At 42.0% G+C, this 17,626-nt stretch overlaps 2 protein-coding genes across 3 annotated transcripts in view; both read right to left on the bottom strand.

Moving 5' to 3' along the window:
• Positions 1 to 1,693: 1,693 nt before the first annotated feature.
• On the bottom strand, positions 1,694 to 13,092 carry lmx1a (LIM homeobox transcription factor 1, alpha). Its single transcript, XM_030049925.1, has 9 exons — positions 13,031 to 13,092; positions 12,846 to 12,931; positions 12,241 to 12,421; positions 6,869 to 7,089; positions 5,388 to 5,563; positions 5,019 to 5,096; positions 4,526 to 4,613; positions 3,231 to 3,413; positions 1,694 to 2,353 (listed from the first exon to the last, which is right to left on the bottom strand). The coding sequence occupies exons 2-9, from the start codon at positions 12,874 to 12,876 to the stop codon at positions 2,211 to 2,213; spliced, it is 1,101 nt and encodes a 366-aa protein (XP_029905785.1). The 5' UTR covers positions 12,877 to 12,931; positions 13,031 to 13,092; the 3' UTR covers positions 1,694 to 2,210.
• A 2,187-nt stretch (positions 13,093 to 15,279) lies between these two features.
• rxrgb (retinoid X receptor, gamma b) overlaps positions 15,280 to 17,626 on the bottom strand; it is a 29,393-nt gene continuing 27,046 nt past the window's right edge. Inside the window, exons 8-10 of one of the 2 annotated variants that reach the window (XM_030050250.1) lie at positions 17,026 to 17,117; positions 16,829 to 16,934; positions 15,280 to 15,767 (exon numbers count right to left, since the gene is read on the bottom strand). In XM_030050250.1, the coding sequence (XP_029906110.1) occupies positions 15,620 to 15,767; positions 16,829 to 16,934; positions 17,026 to 17,117 (346 nt within the window). In that variant the 3' untranslated portion in view covers positions 15,280 to 15,619. The remainder of the gene's footprint in view (positions 15,768 to 16,828; positions 16,935 to 17,025; positions 17,118 to 17,626) is intronic. The other variant, XM_030050251.1, reaches the window with a different exon arrangement.

Below are 17,626 nucleotides of genomic sequence, written 5' to 3'. Positions count from 1 at the left end.
ATTTGACCTCACCCTTTGGTTCCAGAACCGAAGGGCCAATTGGTGAAAGTGGGCTAAAAGCTGGGAGACGGCCAACCTGCCACATAGTGTCAGCTCAGCACATACAGTGGCCAGAGAGCTCCTGTCACTGTGTGGCGAGGAGGTGATCTATTACCAGTCTCAGCTCAATGTGTCACAATGAGCGCTTGTCCCATGTTGAGGGTCAATTCAGTGCCCACACTGTTAATTCCTGAGAATGAAACTGAACTGAATTAAATTTTAATGGTACATTAGGTATGATGTAGGATTTAGTTGTTTAGTAGTTATTTATTTAGTTAGTGTTTGAGTGTGTATCCATTGTTCCAAAGGCTACAATTTCTGCGATTATGGCATGTGTCTATAGTCTTTCCAAAGCCCCTCTGCTAATGCAACTGAAATATGGCCTAAACCACACTTTAAATATGCACTGAAACGGGCCAATGGAGGATCTTCAGCAAAGTATGTGCATCTGTCTTGGCGCTGAAACAGCATGAAGCCAATTATAGCGGTTAAAAGACAGAGGGTTTGTGGCCTGTAGTTGGCATGGAGGGTGCAATAAATAACCGAACTGTTGACAGGAAACTGTTTGGCTACCGTCACAATAATAATGAGGTTATTGCTACCCGCTGTGACCGTATGATCATGGTTTGATGATTTTTCTCATCCCACCCCGATGCGGCTGGCAGCTATATACGTGTGCCAACTGTGCACAGACTCGTGCACAAGAAGGGAAAGGGCCTGCAGGTGAGCATCTTGGCTTTGTTCCCTGATATTTAAGTCTGGCTTTTCTGCCTTCATGCATCCTTAAAGATAGAAGGAAACAAGGTACTATTATATTGTGATCCCCAAAACAAAAGGTGTTGTTTCTCCAAACACAAGCATGCACATGTGCACATATGCAAGCAGACACACAGATGCAGACACAGATATTCACACACACAACACATACTGTATACACACAGTATAGGCTTCTGCACACTTCTTTGGCTCAGGCTGGCAGTGGCATACCACGGTGACAGACAGTTAGATTGTTCCTGACCATTGACTTGCGCTCTCTGCTCGGCAAGGTCTGATTTCATAGTGGGAAATATGAGATGGGTCCAGGAGAGAGTTCACGGCTGGGGCAAGGAGGCACTCTATACAGTGGGGCTTCATATCTTTGTGTCACCCTGGGCATTCTCCCCTGACTTTCAGCCCCTCCGTTGTCTGGAGCTCCCTCCCTGAGCTTCTCAACCTCCCTCCCCAGGATTGGTGCATTCCAGCTGGGCACAATGCCTGGGTGGTCCCTCTCACCCCCCCACCTCTCCAGTCTCCTTTGACTAGAGGAAGGAAAAGGCAGAAAAATGCAGCCAGGGCCTTTGACCGGGAGGAGCACAATGTGAGCGTTGATGATGGCCAGGCAGTGTGGATGTGATGCTTACCTGCCGCTGACCCATACCGCTGTCATAGCCCAGCGTTTACAGACTGATGATCCTCCCAGCAGCCACTGGAAGATGCCTCACTGACCTGTTACCTAGATCGGACCGATAAGCACTGAGGATGGACTGACCCAGCCGTAACCCTCAGCATGAATACCCCATCTTCATGCTAACACATCAGCCATGATCGGTATCGCCCATTACTTCTGTCATGCCGCATTTCAGACTGACTGCTCACTGTATAGCCATTATTTATTATTCATTGTTGATTCATTCAGGACGAAGAGCATACACACGTAATGATAATAAATACAAATACACACCCAAACAACTATTTACATTTGTAGATGCATTATAATCTCATAATCTGACCTTCAGACATAATGTGAGAGGTCCAAAAACGTCATGCTTTCACAAAGTAGAGTGCTTCTCTGAGGCTTGTGTGTTAGAATGGGATTAGAAAGCATACGAGGCAGTAGTGTGTCAAGTTTATATGCAGGTGTACAGAGTATATCCACCTAATTTACAAGGCATAATAGAGTAGAACCAGAAACAGTGGAGCCACCTATTAGCCTCAGTACCTTCGACTTAGATCGGGTGGTATCACAGTGTACCCACCTCCCCTCGGCATTTATTTTACAGCCAATACTGACTGGAGGGTCCCTACACAGACATGACAAGACCAAGGAGCAGCGATGCCCGGGGAGGTGAGGCTCGGGCTCAGCAGAGTTGAGGACGACTGCACCCCCTCCTCATGGAGCTCAGCCTCCACTCTCAGGAGGTGAAGTAGGAGTCCTGCATGGAGTAGAGGTGGTCAATAGGGGTGAGTAGAGAAGAGTCACTCAGGGGCAAGCAGTCACCGTCAGCCAGATGGCACAGAGGGTCTCCATCCATGTCACCGTACAGGCCCTTAAAACCTAAAATAAATAAATAAATAAAAAAATACAATAATTACTGGCTAATTAATGACTCATCTATCTCATCTGTCATTGCTGCATGTAAAAGCTTTGCTCAAACTCATAGATCTTTATTTTAACTTGTAGTGCAAATCCCAAACTTTCCATATAAACCAAATGTGTCCAGCTGAATTACAGTAAAATGCCTATAAAATGATGCAAAAGACATCAAGATATTCTCTATTTGATGTAATGCTGCAGCCATAAAACAGCATCTTAGGTTTTAGTATTTCACTCAAATAAAATGTGGTGTAGCTTCAGTGAAGCTCTGTAAGCCGCAGATGCACAAAGTGCCGTTGTCGTGCAATATGGGAAGACAAGTCTTACCTAACTTTCAATCTACTTAACGTGGAATGTCAGAGAAAAAAAGTTTAAGGGATTAAGAAAAACTCATACAACCAACAATTTTAGTGGTGTGAGTTGAATAGGACTGTTAAATTGGATTATTGAGGTTCATAAAAGCTTCATATTGAAATATATACTATTCTATGAATTTGACAGTTGCAAATGATAACTAATGCCATTTGCTTAATCAACACTGGTACATCTTAGAGTAGTGAAATGAATATGTTTTAGCATTTTTTCCACAAAAACTAGCGTTTTTTTTTTTTTTTTAATTAAACTTTTCACATTAAACTTTTCATACAAGGTGAGTATTTTGTGTGTTATAAACAGAAAACATGCCATGTGCTCAGATTGTATATCAAAAAAAAAAAAAATGATAGATGAATAATAAGCAAATTAGTCTTTTTTTTTATTATTTAATCAATCACAGAGGTTTTGTAGGGCAATATGGTGCACATGTAAGCCTTCATCATGTTTTCACTGAGGTGTTTACCATAGGGATGCATGTGGTCTCCAGGCATCTGAGGAGGGGTCAAACCCTGTCTGAAGGGGTCCATGTCGTAGTCTTGCGGCTCCAGGGTGGTGACACCCGCCTGCTGCTGCTGCTGCTGCCGAAGGCGAGGGTAGGAGGAGCCCAGGGGGTTCAGTTCAGAGGTCAAACCACCACAGGAGGGCGCTGTGGGGCACAGCAAAGTCAGCAGACATGTAGAGGGTGGACAAAAAAATGCTTACGCCTAACATCATGGCATATAAGTCTGCAAATTTGCATTCACATATTTTGAGGCAGCATGTGGTATTTAGCAGCTACCCTGTTAAGTGTGTTATTGGTGGCCTTCTGTTTCCCCATTATAAGATACTGTATATTAAACACTTTTGCAGTTTTTCTGACCCAATCACTTGCTGCGATTTGGATTCAGCAGAACTCTATTATTCAGCTCATATTGTTTAAAAGCTCTCAAATCCAAGTGGTGATTTCTTTTAAATCCTTTCAGATACTGCTGACTCTCAACTTCACATTACTCTCATGTAAAGCTCCCTTTGCAACAGATCTTTTTTTTTTTTTTTTCACAGCAGTTATTTTGACATGAAATGGCAGGCGAGCACAGGTGTTACTAATGATATTAATTCGGGTTACATTCAATTTAAGTGCAGCAGAGTCTTTCCAGTGAGCCAACATGAGCAACACCAGGACTCTGCATGGCCTAAATGAAACAGAAATGAAAATGTAGAAAAAAAAAATCCCAAACTGTCAATGCATGAGGAGTTTTGTTTATTTGTTTGTTTTCTGGGGAAATCAGTTTGTCATTACTGAGCAGAAAGAGGCAGATCTAGCTTCATCTCAACATATATATAGACAACTGCTTAGACAATATAAATTAATCAGAAGATTCAGTCTTAGGGATGACTAAAGATCAATCTTCAGTACAATAAAATGGAAGATAAATTTTTGTCACTGTTGTACTTAATGTAAGGCAGGGTGGGAATCACAACATTAACACTATTGATATATTAATTCCTGTATATGGTGTTCATTGCTCTTATTGCTCTACTTCAAGTAAAAACACTGATTTTACTTATCTTGCTATCCAATGTTCATCTCGTCGCACTGTATCTAGTTACTGTTGTTTACTATTGTCACTGTCTTGTCTGTGTATTGTGGTGTGTGCTGTTCTATGTGTGTATATGACATGCTGTGTCTGTTGTCTCAGTATTAGTAATTTTAAAAAGGAGCATATCATCCAGCATTCCTGAGCGGTTTGCTAAAGTATCTTTCGGCGGTGTTCATACCTGTATGATGTGGTGGATGCTCACGCTGCTCCTGCGTCTGGTGCTGCTCCTGCTGCTGTTGCTGCTGTCTCCTCGCCAGCTTCTTCATCTGAAAACATACATCATCGCACATCAAAACTCACGTGCAGGCCTATTGCAAAGACCCCCTCTCACTCGACGGCCCCTCTGCCACCCAGGCTCAGCTGCTCCTACGGACGCGGCCCGCATAGGAGTGTGTGCACTGAATTGAAACGCATTAACGACGGGGTAAAGGACATATTTCACTGGCGAGGGGAAAACCACACACGTGCCCACTTTGTGAGGAAATACAGGACTTAATCTGCGGTGATCTAGCAGTGAGATGTCATCAGTTTCCTGTATGAAGAGATAACCAGACTGATTTCAACTCTGGCAGGCCGACTCAGTGCCGAAAGAGTCTTTTTATTAGTAGTGCATAAGACTCTGTGTATGTGTATGTGTGTTTGTGTGTGTATGTGTGTGTGTTTTGTATTACCTTGGCTCTTTGGTTCTGGAACCAGACCTGCACAACCCGCACACTCAGACCAGTCTCTGCTGCCAAGGTCTCCCTTACCTTGGATTAAGATTCAAGGGAGGGGGGAAAAAAGGAGAGAGGAAGGGTGGAAAAATTGAAAAATATGAGAGAGAAGGTTAGTAGAAGGTGACCCTTACAAGACAAAGTAGAACATGAAGAATCCACCTCTAGGAAGAAGAAAAAGGTGATATGTTGACGAAATGTCACTTTTTCAGATTGGAGATATTTAACTGCTTGCCTCATAACATATGGAGTTGCACAGCATGTTGATTTCAGCCATGAATTCATCTACCACAGTACTACTGGCTGAGTGCTAAATCAACACCATACCTTTCGACAAGGCTTGGAAGAGACCTCAAAGGAGGCTTTAAAGGCCCGTCTTTGTTGAGTGGTCAAAATGGTGCGCGGCCTTTTGGGGCGTTTGCTCTCCAGGTCCTCTGATCTGCTTCGCCTGCCTGCAGCCTTCTCAGCGTCTTCCTCCTCTTCCTCCTCGTCATCGCTTTTACCTAGAGGACAGATGAGGTTGCGAAAGCGAAATGTTAATTTGCCTATGGACTATTCACATAAAAATTTGAGAGAGGACGCAACTTTTATGTATCATCAGTCAAATCAACGGTACAATGTGTGACATATCATCATTGCAAATGCAGTTCTGTGGCGTTACAAATTGTATTCTCCAGACACAGGCCTAAGAAAATATTTGATACAGACCCCAGCCAAAATCACAGTATCATCAATTTAATATTATTTTAGTGAAAATGAAAATTATGATGTAAATATTAGCATTCCTACCAAAATCATGAATCATATCTGTAACATTAATCACAATATGTTCATATGTTTGTTTGTTTTTTCTTTTTTTTCCCCTGCACCATTCAGCCCCAGCCTGTGATGTTCACTGTAGAATTTGGGTTGAGGTTTTCAATGTATTCACTTTTAAAATACAGAAAAAAAGCAAAAAAATAACATTCTTTATCTTAATAGCAGAAAAAAAGTTAAGCAATCTTAAACATCAAAGGCAAACATCAGCTTTTGGTTTCAGTCCCTCAGAAACAAAGTGCCACGGCTTCCAGCAATGATTTTCAGCAGTGACGTGGAGAAATCTAACATAGAAGAAGCAGGGATGCAAATTAGTTTACTGAAAGAAACTTGAAAAGGAAAAAGCTACGTGATTGGTCCAGTTCTGGTGCATTCTCTTGGGGTTGTCCAAACGCATTCTGGGAAATGTGTTAAATTTTTGCACTGCCTTAACAAGTCATTTAGTCTCATGTTAAAATCTTTAAAAAACTGTACAAACAAGTCAAAAAGTTTCCAGTGAGATAAGATAATCCCACTTGTTCCAAATTCAAAACAGCTTGTTTAGAGAATTTCCCAGGGTTTTGATTGAAGTATCATTTTCTTCATACTGGTAGGCTGATCGGACGTACTCTGCCTTTTTTCAACATTTGCATACTTTTTCGCCCGAAAAAATCCTGAAACAAGTGAAACTGCATCGGAATCAACTGGGGTTATCTCATCCCACTAGCAGATTTTTTCACTTGTTTTTAGAAAAAAAAAAAAAAAAAAGATTATTTTGAATGAGACAAAATGATATTAAACCCCAGATATCTAAACATTATGTCACATTGTGTGTATTCAATCAATGATCTGTATAAATGGGAAAATATGCCACCAAACAACAAAATTGGATGAGAAATGCAAAGAACACCCAATTAAAAATGATAAATGGGTTTTTCTTTTAAGACCAAAACTTCAGGCAAATATGCATGCGCACACACACACACACACACACACAAATGCACAGCCTGTACCTGTGTCAGAGGAGGTCGGGCTGGCCAGACACTGGTGGTAGTCCTCCCTGGCACACAGTAGCTGTCCCTCTCTGAGGACGCAGCAGTCTCCGGTCTGCAGGCGGCAGGAACACACACTGCAGGTGAAGCAGCGCAGGTGGAACACAGCGGCCCCCGCACGCATCACCAGCTCTGCCGGAGAGATGGCCTCGGCACAGCCCCCACACCGCACTGCAAACAGACTGGAGAGGGAGGTGGGGGTGAAGCAGAGAGAGAAAGTGTGAGAACTTAGTTTACAGCACAGAGTAATGTTTTTGTTTGGTCGAGCACGCCTTGAGTCAAGGCTCATCTACTTCAGATGCTTGAAGTACAAGGGTCCTCACACCTCAGATAAAAAAAGGATTCAGTAAGGGGAAAAAAATGCTTGGTTGACTTGGGGAATGTTGCTGAGTCGAGCTGTCACTCAAAGAGACAACCATCCTCTTCCCGTCACCCCTCCTCCTCCTCCTGCTGTTGCCCCGGGCCACGCAGACACATACCCCCAGAGTGGCGGGTGTGCATCTTAGCGCCTGGCAACCAGGACTGGTGGGCTAAGCCTCAGAGACTGTTACCGTGGCTCTGGCTGCCGTGTCCGAGGCCGTGCTCCCGGGGAGGCAGGAGAAAAGCTCTCGGCAGGCCATGGCTCCAGGCAGAGGGGGGGAATCAGATGTCCCGGTGGGAGAGGCTGAGCCGCCGGTCCCGGGAATTATCCGCGGAATTATCCCTAAGTCTGCTTAACCAGAGGAGGACAAAGGCCGAGCCAGCCCCCAAGCAGCAGGACCATTGTCCTCTGGCTGGCACCGCAGCATTTTGGGTCTGTCACGCAGGATGATGCGTCATCATTCTAGAGCTGGCGTTTGTCTCCAGACTTGACTGGGTCACCAGACCAGTCACCACAGATGCATGAGAAAATGACGGCTTTTTCCCCCTTTTTTTTTTTTTTTGGTTTAAAAATACTGCATGCGGCCTATAAGGACAGCCTTTGTACATATATCACTGACTTAATCAAATACGTTTTTTCCTTGCTACTGTGAATAACCACAGGGCAAATCCAGGAGAATTAGGGATTAAGCTGAAGAACGGAGCTGAAATAATAAAGTTTGGGTTCATACTGATGTGTGGAACTGCTGCGCAAATGTAAAAAATAATCAGTCTGCAGATTATATTGGCACTTTTATTGATAGTGCACTGCCAATATAATTAAATTTTCATCTTGCTGCATACCTGCATAAAAAAGTTTGTAAAATCTGAAATTTTCTCCATACATTTTATTTGTTTAATTTTTCTTTTATCTCCTTGCCTTACCTCCCACCCATGAATCCCACCTCGAAAAGTTTTTTTAAGTATGGGTTCAGTTTTAGTGGGGTCTAATCCGTTTCAAGAACACTGTGGGTGAAATAGTGAATGCTTGCATTTTTTTTTTTGTCATGTAAATGATCATGTTATAGAATCGAATGAATATCATCACTAACTACTGACTATTGGTGATTTCTGTCTTAAAATGTTAGTGTCATTATCAGCCTTGAGGAATTTATGTGGGTTGAACCCCTTTACATTTCTCAAATGAACTCTCAAAATGGACAAACACTACATTTGACTTCCTTTAAAATCTGCCTGAAACAGAGCTCAGGTCCAATGTTTGCAGACAAACGCCCACTCACACTAAACATAAAGCAAACACTCAGGTTGAGGCATCCTTGTTGAACTGCCTGGAACTGCAACATCCTGAAGCCAAACATTGCTGTGACCTATTACTGTTGCCGTGGGGTCGCTAGGGAAACGGTAAAGCCCCTTCCGAGAAGCTCAGGAGGGTCAGTCGGGCTGCTTGACCGATCCAAGCTGTCTGCCTCACGGCCCCAATGGTATGCGCTTTAATATGGCCAACATACCGTCCATGGTATGTGCATTCCTGTGGCAACAAGAGATGCATCATTGAAGTGCTCAAAGGAAGTATGGCAGGGGAAATACCCGGAATGTTTCGGGGTTTCTATGATACGGTATTTGATCTAGTACTTGATTTAATTCCATAACATAATGCTAATGCATTTCATTGAAGAGCAAGCGGTGGGCATTACTGTTGCGGGATAACTCGTGTTGCGAGAATTGCTCTTCCATTATATGCCTTGTCCTGTTCATCTTGTTATATTATGTAGCGCACTACTCTTAAGCGTTGTTAATGCAAAGTTAAAAGTACCTCCAATACTTATGGAGCTGCCCAAGGTGTTTAATATTTCAGTGTTTCCGTTGACATGATTGGCCCAAAGCTGCTGCCAGGAGAGCGGGAACACTCAGTCACGCTGGATTTAGACATGGCAATTAGTGACAAGATTATTACAGAGAAATAAGTCAGCAAAATCTGCCGTGGCCTCTCTAAGGCACTCTCAGCATAAATACATCACTTAACAAGATGAGCACGTATAAGAAAATTGTAAAAGCAGGACGCAAGGACAAAGACCTGCTTGTGCACATACAGTGCATACGCTAAGACATCCTTGCATATTGTTTTTGCCCTGACTTCTAAAGCTGACCTTTCGCAGTCAGGCAAACAGAACGCAGGTCTAGTCAACATACAGACATATCCTGTTTCTGGATCAGGTTAACCTGAATCCTTTGGTGAACACACACTGACACAGACGTATCAGATAAGGATCGGGGGGGTCAAGTGGACCGCCAATCGGGCCGCTGATCTGATGACCAATCTGCTGTCCAATCTCCCTGACCGCTGAACCGTTCAGCCAATCTGGATCCACTGACAGTCAAACCAACCTAAACATCACAGTGTCAGTCAGGAACTAGCTAAGTACAGCTGTGAGTCCTGCACTGTTGTGCCTGTGCCATGCATGTCTGTATGCCTCTGCATGAGATGTTCCTGCACCAATGCAACCAAGAACTCGACATTTCCTGCGGTGAATAAAATGATTCTCTATCTTAGTGCAAGAGTTACAGCTTTTTGGCCTGGAGTAAGAACAGCAAGCACCATTTGGAATCAAGAAGGATTTGTACATATGAGTCGATTCAGGTGAATGCGATCCTGGCATCATCACCCTCCAATCTTCCATTAAAAGAGGCCAAACCCGAGAGTCTGGTTGGCATCAACTGAACAGGTGAGCAAGGGGAAAGACAAAAAAATACACAGTGTGATAAGAGACAAATGTTGTCACAGTATGAAACAATCGTCACTTCTTAGCCGACTTCACAATAATCCTTGATCAAAAGAAAGGGAGGGTGGAGAACACGCTTTGTCAGGGGGGAGAAACACTGACCCCATTTCAAACCCTCATCCAGCCGGAGACAAAAGCAGCGCGTATGTGTTAGGGTGCCAGAACCCTGGACAGGGCGGCGGGGGGCAAACGAGTAGGGAGGGTGGAGACATGAGACTTTGGAGGCGGTGCTTTGGCACCAGGCCTCCTGCTAATTGGTCAGGTCAGATATCTCACGGTCGACTGGGCTTCGTCCCATTGCTCGACGCGGGGGCTCCTGTGAGCCGAACTATCCAGATGCCGCGGCATGGAACGCCAGGCTCATGGCGCGCACCGTCCCCCAAAATAAGTTCACGCCATCCTCGCCATCTCTCTTGTAGGGATGCCCCAGACCCTCTGACATATGGCTCTACTCCCCTAATTACCTCTCAGTCCTGCGCTTTCTTTCTATGGTTTGGCTTAATGTGCTTATATCCAATGATCATTACAAGCTGAGACCACACAGTTGTGTACTTTTGCATGACTCCGATCTGTCTGCCATCTCTTCATAACAACAGCGGTCATAAATGTTATATTACAGTTTGGTCATCATTAAAAGATGGCCTGTTTTGGCCACTTGCTGTATTTGCAATGGAAACAATGACCAACAATGAACACCAGTGAGTGTTTTCAGCTCACAGACAGTGTGATGGCAGGGAGCATTTTGGACCAGTGAGTGCGAGTGTAATATTTCTCATCTCTCCGTCTGGTTGGCAAGAAAGACTATCACTAAATTGTTCAGAAATAATGCGAGCATTCAGGGTGTGCAGTTTTCGTCTTGGCTCTTGTTTAGGTGAGAGTGTGTTTTTGGAGAAAGACTGAGGGGATGAGGTGGGTGGCAAGGCAGGGCGGGGGGGTGGTGGGCGGGGGGTGTACTGCCTCTTTGACGAGACCATATGCTGTCCCCAGCTTGCAGTTGCCACGCCAATGGGCCTCAAAATTTTAACACATTTTGACAATGTGTCAGTTGAGCTCTACCCCAGATCGCGCAGTGTTTGTGTGTGAAGGTGTGACTGTGTTGTTATGTGTGTGTGCATGAGTTTGTGTGTGTGTGTGTGTGTGTGTGTGTGTATGGATGTACACTATGCAATGGTGTTCTCACATTCCAGGGCCCATGCCACCCCTTCCTCCTGCAGTCACCTTGTTCCTCTTAGTGCATTGTGCCAAGTTCACTGGAAGTCAACTTACAGCACAGAGAACACACAAATAAACACCAAACCACACTGAATAACACAAATAATAAAACAACTTTGCATAGGCCTGGTATCCAACTGCATACAGAAACATTAATAATGCAACCATAGAATCATAATTTAGAGTAAACATAAATATCCTCTCTCTCTCCCTCTCTCTTTCTCCCTCTCTCTCTCACACACGCACACACATTTTTCTTTGTCAAGGTCAGAGCATGGATCTGGGTTCTGTGGTTAAATGAGGATTAACAATATACAGTGGACGCCTTGTATACCAGAAAAGGAGGGAAAAAAAGGAAAAAGTGCAGTATACATTATCACTTTGGTCTAAGCCATGAGAGGAATATGTGTTATGGCTGATAATATTTGCAACCAAAATTACAGGTAACTTCTGCACAGGCTCATAAAACCAATCAGCATGGAATATCATTAACTAATAGGTGTACTTGCACTTAATCAAACAGCAAAGTGCCATGCGGTGCAGTAGCAATGTTGATGCAGCCTATTAGTTAGATCACAACTGTTTCATCATCAACAGCAGTCATCACAAAGTGGTGTGGATATCACTGAATGGTAGGTATTGTAATTATATTTTAAAATTTTTATAGGGTGTCTTTATAAGGCAATATAAAAAGCAATATGGTGGTTCATCAAAAAACAAACAAAAAGTTGCAATTTCGCCTTCCAATTCCACTTTAATTTACATGAAGTGGCATGGCTGAACCCGAATACACTGAGATGAATTTGAAAGCATTATTTTAGAATAGCAATTTTGCAGATACAATCTGGAAACCGGAAAACCTCTTCCATCGCTGTGAGATTGATGCATAAAAATGCTATATACTCTGAGATTATGGTCATTTCACCTATTTCATCATGCAAAGCCGAAAGAGCAGGTGAACAGGTGCAGAGGAGCACTCACTTCGCATAGTCCCTCTTGCAGTAAAGTTTGTGGTCCTTCAGGAAGCAGGAGGTCCGCAGCGCGTCCCCGCACGCCGCGCAGCGCACACACTCCTCATGCCACAGGCCGTCAGTGACTCGGAGCAGGAATTTGTCTCGGATGAGACGGTGACATCCGGCACACACAGCCTTCTGATTCAAGTCTGTGTTGGAAAAATCTGAGTAAGTTAAAAAAAACAAACAAACAAACAAACAAAAAAAAAAAAATCTCAAAAATCACATTTTTTTCCAAATCAGTTTTTGACTGAAAAAAACGAACGTTGCTGAATCTGTGCAAAGTTTGACGCCAAAGTTATGGAGATATAACGAGATGCAATGCAGGTGACTACTTTACCAAGGCCTGCATCTTAAAATGTAAGTGAGTCAATGTGTTTAAAAAGGGTAGAACAGTTATTAATGAATATATTAAGCATTACATAAATTGATTTTGCAGTATCTGCTGTTTTTAATTGGACCAAATATTAAATTGGCTTCAAACAAACCCAGTTTAAACACAGAGTTTATGCACGAAAAAGGCAAAAGGCCACAGTCAAAGTGACACTAAAATAAAAGTCACATTTTTCTCACCAAGTAAAGATGCTGCTGGTCCCTCCACCATGGCAAACCTCTACGACGGAAGGGGGAAACACTTGACAGCGTATCTGAAATCACCACTGCACCAAGAGGAATTTAAGGAAAATCTACAGCCTGCCGAATTTGAAATTAAATTTGAAATGAAGCAAATTGCCGTAAATGTCGACGAACTCCGATACCTTGAATTGAATACTTTGGATTCCTGACGGTAGAACAAAAATGTTTCTTAATTATCTCCCAGTTCCTCTTAAAACATCTCCGGCCAAACAGCAGCGGCTGTCCTGTTGCAACTTGCAGCGACCAACCAGGAGCGGGTCAAACTTTCTCCTCCGCAACCAGCAGTGTTCCCGACGTCCGCTCTGCATCCAATGATATCGACTATTTATCTATCAATTATCCCATTAGAACTAAACGGGAAACGAGAGAGAGAGAGAGAGAGAGAGAGAGAGAGAGAGAGAGAGAGAGAGAGAGAGAGAGAGAGAGAGAGAGAGATGACCCGCACCTGCACCTACAGGAACATTCTCTCTCTCTCTCTCTCTCTCTCTCTCTCTCTCTCTCTCTCTCTCTCTCTCTCTCTCTCTCTCTCTCTCTCTCTCTCTCTCTCTCTCTCCCACCCCACTCCCCGGCCCTGAAAGTGGAAAATGGGAAACCAGGATGTCCCACAAAGTTACCAGCAGCCCTTGTAGGAGAAATTTATTTTTTTTATTTTTATTAGAAATAAGAATTTCATTGTATGAATATGTATAAACCTATACACACGCAATAGTCTAAATAAATAACACTTTAAAAATTCAAGTGTGGCGTGAATGGTTTATTAAGTGGTGCATTCTTCTTATATTAGTAATTTAAAATTGAGTTAATGATAATAAATAAATAAATAAATAAATAAATACACATAATATTAAAACACTGTCAACCCTGGTAGAACTGAGGCCACATCGCCTATTGTAATAACAAGACAGACAGATAGATAGACAGATAGATAGATAGATAGATAGATAGATAGATAGATAGATAGATAGATAGATAGATAGATAGATAGATAGATAAAATTCGTCAAAATGATTCTAAAATGACTAAAAAAATCCCTTCTTCACCCATGTATGCTAATCTCTATAGATTGCCATGTTCTTATATAAGCCTTTAGTGCTCTTCTTATAATGACTTTAGACACAAGCAGTTTTCAAAAGTAACAGAAGAGGCTACTTCGACTTTTGACTCAAAAACATTTCAAACTATTTGGCAGAATAGCACGCAGAAATATTTATGCACTTTAAAGAAATCTCTATATATTTCCACATTGTTCGCATCATCTTTAAACCGTCCCAGGTTCTTGAGCACGTGGATGCGGATTATTATGGCAAATGCAACATGTTTTAGTCAGCGTCGTGTAAATCTTACACGGACTGGACGGGCGACCAGGCCAGATGGTGTGGCCGCTGTAATCTGCGAGCAGAAACATCCCGGGCTATTTGTAGCCATACTGACATCTGCCTGGCCTTGTCCACAGACTACGCACGCCATCTAGTGGCTAAAAGACGAAATCCCAGTGAGGTAGAGCGATTTTACTCGAGGCAGAAACCTTTTCTCCGGAGTACTTGTCTATGAAATTACCAGATAAAGAAAGTGCTCAGTAGATCAGTGGATTAGTTAACGTCTCTGGATTTATGAAACTGGATTACCTGTTATATGTGGTCATGACAAATAATCCAGTGGTTCATGCCAGATTTGAGGAGTGTCCTTTTCAGTAATAGAAATCCAATAAAGACATGTCATTTATTAACTCTGCTCAATGTCATGTCAAAAAATTAAATTTGAAGAACAAAACATCTAGTTTAATAATTGGTGCAGTTGAAATAAAAAAAAAAAAAGCCTACAACAGGCATTATTCTTGAAAACCTGTTCTTCTCTGGCCTTTACGTAAGTCTGATCCACACTTGTACAATAAGGTGCTGTGATTAGGGTCAGACCAATAGAATGCTGTAGAGAAATATTCTAATATTCTATTAGAAGTCTCATATCAGACAACTGTGTCCATCACCAGCATGATGGAGGCTCCTCCCTGACCACAGATACATGAAGTGTTAAATCTGACTTATTGTTTCATGTTGACTTAATGATGTAAATGCTGTTTCAGATGCCCTTCCACCCCACTAGAGTGCAATAATGTATTTTTTTAAATAAATATGTTGAAATTTAAAAATATTTGATTTTAGTGCAACATATCAGATATTGGCAGCTTTGTTACAAACCTATGCAATTGCCTCAAAAAACCCACACTGGTGCAAGTGGTGTAATGTGCAGCTGCAGGACAGATGTGCCAGGATGACAAGACATCAACACAAACAACACAACAATTCTGCATAAATTTTAAATAATTTTATTCTGTAAGAATTCTAAAGTGTATTTTTTAGAAATGTAGGGATGGTTTTCTGTTTTTCTTTTTTCAACAATTCCTCTTTGAATAAAATATGATTTATTTCATATTGCATTGGGTTGCTTTTAAAATGGATACCTGAAATTTCTATTTACAAAAGAAATCTGTTAACAATTCTATTAGAATTCATTTTGACAGTGTACATCAGCTCCATCCGCCCTCCAATGACTACACCCTTCCCACAACCCCTAAATCCTTTTTCTTTTTTTGTTCAGTTTTAATAATCATTTGTGCTTGGTACAAAATATGCTGTTTTACAACTTGAATCAAGTCTTTTTCTTCATATCACTGACATTGTGGAAGTATATACAGAGAGAGGAGGGGACTGGTGTCATGTGATTTGATGCGGCGCCTCCAGCATCTCCATCAAGAAGGTGTCGATGGGCGTGTCCCCAATCAGCTTGAAGAAGAACAGATGCTCCAGACACTTGAGGCCGATGGAGCGCAGGGCGGGCAGGCGAAGCAGCAACTTGGCAAACCTACAGCAGAGGTAAGGAAAGAATTTACATAATAATTCAAGATATTTTCAAATGAATAAACGTCGGTTCAGCTGCTCTGTATTGCTGCCTGACGCTGCTGATCCAACCTATAGCAAGTTCAATATTTTACATTTGCTAGTCTAAAACAATGGTTTTCAAAGAGGGGTCCGGGAACTCCCACAGGTGCTTCCTCAGCTAAATGAGGAATAGCTTGATTTCACTATAATACAATTTACTCAAAATTAAATGAACAATTTATTACTCAACTCAAACCAAAATATCAAGGTCCCCAGGACAAAATCACTTCAAATGGGGTGTGCATTTCAATGAAAATCAACTAGTGGGTCCTAAACATTAAAAAGTTTGAAAACCCCCAGTGTAAGACAGGTCTTCTACTTTTAAAATCCCCAGACATATAGTGAGTGTTTAAGTTTCTCTCTTTTTATTTCTTGATTTCTCAGCAAATACAAGAAATCAAGCCTGTGCAGTTAGTCATTACAGCTGAACAGACAAAGGAAAGAGCGCCACCTGTAGAAACTCAAGCATCATCCATAGCAATCTATGGAAAAAGACATTACAGTATACTGATCAAGTGACAAGCGATCTGTGGAAAGTGAGGTGCAATATGGCTCCTTGGCACTAAAGATGTTGCCCGACTGGAAAAAAAAAAATCAGTTTAAAAGTTTTATGCAAGATGCCATATATCTACTTTGGAGAAAAATAACTTTAAAATTTAGTATTATTTCATTAATCAAGAATTAAAATGTTAATCTATAATCTTAATTGTATCCTAATATGCTTTCTTTGTGCCATCATTTATATGGTGTTTTTAGCAAAGTTAATATTTGTGTACCAACAAAATGATTTCCAGCACCTTTTGATCTTATTTAGCTCCAAATTGAGACAAAAGCAAACATCCTCAGTGGACAATAACAACATTTTCTCATTTATATCCAATATTGTAACTAATTCTAAGAGTCCCAGTATAAAGTTATGTGAGAGAAGCGAGCTGTGATGTCATGTCGTCTTGTTTTGACATTGCAATATAATGTCTTGCCTACCTGCCAGGTTGGTCTGGGTATTTCTGTTTGGTGTACGACTCCAACGAGGCATAGACCTTTTCCCTCAGCCCCTCAACCTCTGGTGGGTTTGATAGACCCTTGGCATCTGAAATAAACACATACTCACACTCAGACACAACTCCATATGATGACCATTTCTGTAGAGGTGAAAGGTGACAAACGAAGTACAAACTGACCGGGGTTGAAGAGGACGATGGCTCGCAGGCAGCCCAGCTCTGTCTTATCCATCTGCATGTCTTTCATTTTAGATACCAGCTCTGTTAGGACTCTGCAAGGGTTCAGGAGAGAAATCTTAGGGAATCAGTGTCGAAGGTTCGGATATTTAGTATTCCCCCTATTAAGCATCACATTCAAGTTGACCTAAGACAGAATGCGGTGCCAGTGGCATAAAAAGGCAATGAATGATAAATGTTTTTTTCCCTTTTTCACAGCACAAAATTAACATATTTACAGGGTTTTCATAGTTTGCCAATGCCAGCAAACAATCCATCTCAGTGGTGCTTTCTAACTGACAGCTCCATATTGTTGTATAGACTAGAGATGGGTTGGTCTATCAGGCAATGCTCTCAAATGGCTCGCCTACAACCTAGCTGCTGTATCAGTCGGTAATTGTGTTCCCACATCTGTCGCTGTGACATGCGGGGTTCCTCAAGGTGCAGTTTTTTGGTCCTATTTTGTTCTTCCTCTACATGCATCCCCTAGGGCAATATATAATAAATAAATATATATATATAATATAATAAATATAGGTCACTTTAGACCCACCTCATACCATTG

This window comes from Myripristis murdjan, chromosome 4 (genome assembly GCF_902150065.1).
Source record: "Myripristis murdjan chromosome 4, fMyrMur1.1, whole genome shotgun sequence".
Lineage (NCBI taxonomy): Eukaryota > Metazoa > Chordata > Actinopteri > Holocentriformes > Holocentridae > Myripristis > Myripristis murdjan.
This window is presented reverse-complemented; position numbering and strand designations above follow the sequence as displayed.

Excerpts from the sequence above, each read along its gene's own strand:
- lmx1a (XM_030049925.1), bottom strand. The coding sequence starts at position 12,876 with ATGGTGGAGGGACCAGCAGCATCTTTACTTG. Across the intron at positions 12,422-12,845 it reads ACCAGCAGCATCTTTACTTG|ACTTGAATCAGAAGGCTGTG; the intron begins GTGAGAAAAATG and ends TTTCCAACACAG. Across the intron at positions 2,354-3,230 it reads AGACCACATGCATCCCTATG|GTTTTAAGGGCCTGTACGGT; the intron begins GTAAACACCTCA and ends TATTTATTTTAG.